Raw genomic sequence first — 6,000 nt, forward strand, 5'->3', positions numbered from 1 at the left:
AAATACTTAGGGTCAACAGTCCAGAGCAATGGAGAGTGAGGAAAAGAGGTTAAGAAGCGTGTACAGGCAGGATGGAACGGGTGGAGAAAAGTGTCAGGTGTGATGTGTGATAGAAGAGTTTCAACTAAAATGAAAGGAAAGGTGTAAAAAACTGGTGAGACCAGTGATGTTGTTTGGTCTAGAGACAGTGTCACTGAGGAAAAGACAGGAGACAAAGCTGGAGGTAGCAGAGATGAAGATGCTGAGGTTCTCTTTGGGAGTGACCAGCATGGATAGGATCAGGAATAAGCACATCACAGGAACAGCACATGTTAAGAGTTTTTGGAGATAAAGTCAGAGGCCAGGTTGGGATGGCTTGGACATGTCCAGAGGAGATAGTGAAAATATTGCTAGAAGGAAGCCGAGTTTTGAACTGCCAGGCAGGAGGCCTAGAGGAACACCAAGGAGGAGGTTTATGGATGTAGTGAAAGAAGACATGAAAGTAGTTGGCGTGAGAGAAGAGGATGCAGAAGACAGGGTTAGATGGAGGCAATTGATTCGCTGTTGCGACCCCTGAAGGGAAAAGCCGAAAGGAAAAGAAGAAGACAATTTTATATTAGAGCTGAGAGAATGTGTGTCCAAGGACACAGATACCCTGGTATAAGACAAAAGAACTGCTGATATGGATAGACCCTTACCTCTGTAAGAGAATGTGAGTAAACTGACAGGAAAATCACCTCCAAAAAAATGGAAAAACAAGTACACTAACCAAACCACACTGCATACCTTTGGGGTCCCTAAATTTTACTGAATTCTGACCAGTGGTTTTTGTGCAAATACTGACCAACCTTTCTTTCTCCATGGTCCATTTTGATGTTAGACAGGCTTTTAAAGTGGGGTGGATAAATCCAACAAAATTAAATGATACGACCAGCATAAAAACTGGTATTTTGCAGTTTTCTTTTTCTTTGAAGTCGCAGGTTCTTCTTCTGTCTCATTTCCTCTTTCACCCTATAAAAAGAATGTTTACAAAGACTTTTGTTTTTTATTTTTTTTGCTAGTTTGGGAGTTTCAATTTAGCTGTAATGTATTCTGTGTTAGCGGCTGGAGCGGCCCCTTTAAGAAGATAGTCATGTGACCGAGGCAAGCATCTTGACATGCGTCATGAGTGACTCATAGATGTGGAGGAGAGAATCCATTAATTTTAAAACATAACATCATTCTGAATCAGATCAGAAATAAAACGGAAACAATATCACTTCTGGATTCTTTCCATGTGCCTGGCACCAATTGACCCACGGACTGGTTCTGCAATTGATCACACTCCCTTAATAAATGAGACATGTGGCAATGCCATAATGAGCCATTGAAAAATGTCTTTAAATATAACAGCAGAAAATAATTTTAAGAATATCATATTATTGCTGCAGACACCTTGACAAGTATCAGCCTTAAACTTACTTGATGAAACATCTGAAGTCCAGTACCTGAAACATTATTGAGTTAACCCAGATTTAGTTGAGAACATCTGCTAACAGGTAGATTCACAGTTTATTTGAACAAAAAACTAACTGATTTTGAAATCTTGGTACAATAGGTTCAAGAGCACAAATATTAGGGTTTACCCAGGTTATCAGTGTGGGTCAAAGTGTATATCATCGTCCTTATCCCTCATCCTCCATATCCAGATCACACCACAAACCTTCAATCGTGACTTCATTTCTAAACACCAGTTTGGCTACATTTGGTGTTAGGGTGATGCAAATAAAATGTGATTTGGAATAATTAGATGAATTACATGTTTACCTACATGTAATTACATGATTACATGTTATAATAATGTGTCATCTGAAATCATTACTTGTTTTAAAAAGATATATTTAGAAGACTGGAGTGTTTATGTGGATATGTGCAATTTTCCTCCGGGATTAATAAAGTATCGATCCATCAGTCCGTCCACATAATCTTGCTCCTCAGAGATGGAACAATCATGTATGCTCTTGCAAGACATTTGGATCTCCCAGCACACCAGTCTCAAAGGCAAGGAAGAGATACCAGGAGACCAGATAGATTTGTCAGAGAACACTAGAAGTGGCAGGTTCACCACTGGCATCCCGTTCTCTTCACAGATGAAAGCAGGTTCACACTGAGCTCAGTAGCTCAGTGGGTAGAGTGGACGTCTGTGGAGGTCTGGAGACACCATGGTGGACGTCAGTCTGTGACACCATCTGGACTGATCAGTGGTGGTCTTGGGAGGAATATCCTCAGAGGGTGTACAGATCTCTATGTCATAGCCCAGGGACTCTGTCTGGTGTTACACATCGGGATGAAATTCTTAGAATGACTGCCACACCTTACAGCGGTGCAGAAACCCCTGGGTTCCTCGGAGTCCAAGAACATTCCACCCTCATGAAACCCAATAGAGACTATGGCCCTCATGTTCCCTTGACCCAAATACAGTTGAACCCCTACGGGACATTATATACCGCTGTTCCAAGTCCAACAAGAACAGTCATAGGCTGTTCAGAAACTCTACCCACCAACTCCACAGGACCATACAGGCCCCAGGGGCATCACACTACTGAGGAACAAGTAGATTAAATTCATGCAAATTAGATCTGCCTGTGCTTTTAGTTTTTGACTCTGATTGAATTCAGACATCACTCTGGTTGATGATTTTGGTTTTTCTTGACAATCCTTGTTCTCAATACATTATATAATGTGAGAAAGTCCAAATCATTCACCAAAAGTATAATCTTTGCTGGAAAAAATTCTTTCGTCTTTAAAATTGATGTGCTGTTTTTTCTTGTTAATGCCATATCAAATAATCCTAATGTATCTGTCATAAGCTAATATCAGTTGATAGATCAGCCTAGCCAATTTATCAGTCATTGTCTAACTGATGATTTTTTAAGACCATATCTTGTACTTAGTTTCTGTATTTAGTAGTTCAGAAGCAGAAGCCAACCTGCACCCATCTTCAACTGGTGGTTGTATTTCACAGGGATTCATGTTTTGCATGTTTCACTGAAGACCTTTGGCTACTCTAGCTTTAGAAGCTCAAGCCAATGTAATTTTATAGCCATTGTTATTGACAAAAAAGATATCAGGGAAAAGATCAAGATCCACAATGTGTTTGCTTGTCACTGAGTACTTTTTAGCTTTGCTACCAGTCGGTAGCTCTCAGGTCAAAATCAGTTGAAACTTCACAAATCCTCCAGAAAATGGATGAACAATCCAATCCACAAATAAAAGTATTCATCCTGTGGCATGAAGAAATATACTTTTAACCAGTAACCCAGACCACATTGTGTTAAATGTCCTTAGTGAATTTGAATATAAAATATAATTATAAATCTTTTCAGTAACATATTGAAATAAACGTGTATGTTTTCAAACAAAATTATTACTTTTGTCCTTGTGTTATGCAGAACAAATGTGAGCATACATGTCTAGATCTGAAGCGAGGAAACAGTGTTGAAATAGACAAAACCTTATTTTACAGTAACAGAGATTATTTGTTTTTGACTGAAACTAACAATTATTGTCATTGTTGAAAAGGTCAAATGATTATTATGATTATTTTCAAATTAATCTTTCATTTTACAAAATAAAATAATTAAAATTTCCCAGTTTTGAAGTAAAATCTCCTTTTGTAAAACCCACCATCTGAAAGATTGAACACTCTTCAGTCGCAACAGTCAAAGAAAAAAGTCTTACATTCATTAAGATTGAAGCAGCAAATGTTTAACAGAATTTGCTTGTGAAAGCACATCTAAATTTCTTGTGGTCATGTAAACTGTGATAGCTCTCATACGTTTCCCAACTTCTACATTTTTAAAAATATTAATAGCAATTTATTTTTAAGAAAACAGCTTTTCAATTGTGAGTTAGTTGTACTACATTAAAAACACAAATTGGAACTGAAGATTATTTGTACACTTCAGATGTTAATATGAAAAATCTGTTTCCTTAAACTACTAACCACAAGGTTTTTTTCCACTGATGGGTGTGAGGAAACACGACTGCTTGTTGCATTTTAAATTCAGATTAGAACATTTGGAGAGCTGGTGTGGATTTACTGCAGCAGGTTACTTTGCAGCGTTCAGGTTCATTTGAGTGTGTTAAACCCAGTGAACACAGAAAAATGGACATTTATGCTCATATTTCCTTCACTGTCTATGAAATTGTGACAATATGAAAACAAAACTTCATATTTTCATCACCTTTCTCTCTGTGAACCTAATCATGTGTATCAACAGTCTAAATCCTGAACAGCTCCTGCATATCTGACCCTAAACGACCTCCCCTCTGTTCACACGTCCGTTCCAGAAAACCAGCGTGTATTTGTAAAACGAGCCGAGTCCCTGATCCCACGCCACATGATGAAGCTGTGGACGTGCTGAGACGTGACGGGATGCTGGGCTTCAACTGTGGGTAGCTGCTGTTAGCCGGGTTGCTAACTCATCAAACCCACCATAGACTCCCAGCCAGCTGCTGGATCACATCTTAGTATTACCGTCACGTCGCCCTTTCCTTGGCAAGGAGGCATTAGGGTTACTAGTGAGTGGTGGCTGTCACACGACTGGATGCCGGTCCCAGTCCTCCCCTGCACGACTTAGAGGCCAGCATCAGCTTAGCTAATTAGGGAAGCTGCTAAAACAGCCTGCGAAACAGAATTAATTCAGCTTTCATGCTGCGCCTTCTCTTCTATTAATTGCTAACAAACGCACGGTTCATTATTAACAAATGTAAATGTCTACTTTAAATACAATCACAGACGCGGTGCCCGTGTGGAATAGTTGTTAAAGGAATCAGAAAATAAATGCTAATGAAAATAATCCTCAATAGAAGACAGCATATCGGCTCTGCAAAGGGACATGAATAATGCAGCTGATGTAGGCTCAGTAACGCCACATTGCTGGATAATATAACATCCCTGGCGTCAAGGCGGAAACACGCAGAACAGAAACACCGGGAAATTCTGGGTTTAATTTCAAAATAAAAGTACCAGTCGTAGTTAAATATCATTGATGTATAAGATCGCTGAAGAATAACCCCATAATTTTGAAAGTCCTTGCTGGTCGTTCTGCTTCCTGCTGTCCCACTTGATGATGATTAAAGTACCTCTGCACTGTCGTTTAGGTATCTATAACACTTATTATAGTCGACAGTGCCTGTTCACACATGAACAAATATGTTATAAACGTCAATGCACACAGTTTCAGATACCATCTTCCCAAAGAAAATTCCACATCTGTCCGACCTGTCAAAAGGTAGCCAGCTAACGTTAAGGCAATGACAGCCAACCAAACCGGTTAGCTTAGCATAGTGGCTAACGAGAGCTAGCTCGGAAGCACAGACAGCTCGTACCGTGACACCGACGGTTACGGGAGACAGACAATGAAACAACACAGACATGTAGCATTGAGAAGCATTTTCACATTTAATCGAATAGTCTCCTCACCCGTCAGAATTCCCACTCGTGTCTGATGGTCGTGGTTGGTGAGCACCATTCCGTCCGCCGCCATGTTTACAACCTCTGTCCGCACTACGCCGGCACATACATAGAAACTGTGTGGTGGCGTGCGGGCTGCTGCTGCACCTCTGGAGGACGACCGTGGATGTGGGTGAGCGCGCGTGTCCCCTGGAGTAAATGTCACCCAACTAATAGATGAAGATGTGAGGCGAACACCAGCCCTAAACAGCAGCTGGCTGACCTTTGTCAAATATTCTGTAGCCAAGCAGTGTTGATCAGTCCATTTAGTGCAACACTCATTTAGCTGGTGCACGTGTTCCAGCATGGATCTGCTTGAATTATAACATACTTAAGCTAGAATATAATGAATGGCTAATTACTATTTTTATTATTTTTAATTTCATTTATTTTATGTTAATGCACAATGTGACAGCAGCACACTGGCTTCTGGGGAAGTTAAACTGGTTAAACACGCCTGTGCTTTCTTTCGTTAACACCAACCCAAGGATGTAGTTATATGATTGTACTGATCAGGGCTCATG

At 40.1% G+C, this 6,000-nt stretch overlaps 1 protein-coding gene across 3 annotated transcripts in view; it reads right to left on the minus strand.

Moving 5' to 3' along the window:
- LOC137611235 (gephyrin-like) overlaps positions 1-5,683 on the minus strand; it is a 28,442-nt gene extending 22,759 nt beyond the window's left edge. Inside the window, exon 1 of one of the 3 annotated variants that reach the window (XM_068339321.1) lies at positions 5,447-5,683. In XM_068339321.1, the coding sequence (XP_068195422.1) occupies positions 5,447-5,510 (64 nt within the window). In that variant the 5' untranslated portion in view covers positions 5,511-5,683. The remainder of the gene's footprint in view (positions 1-5,446) is intronic. The other 2 variants (XM_068339322.1, XM_068339323.1) reach the window with 2 other exon arrangements.
- Between the last annotated feature and the right edge of the window lie 317 nt (positions 5,684-6,000).

The sequence above is a fragment of the Antennarius striatus genome, chromosome 17 (genome assembly GCF_040054535.1).
Source record: "Antennarius striatus isolate MH-2024 chromosome 17, ASM4005453v1, whole genome shotgun sequence".
Lineage (NCBI taxonomy): Eukaryota > Metazoa > Chordata > Actinopteri > Lophiiformes > Antennariidae > Antennarius > Antennarius striatus.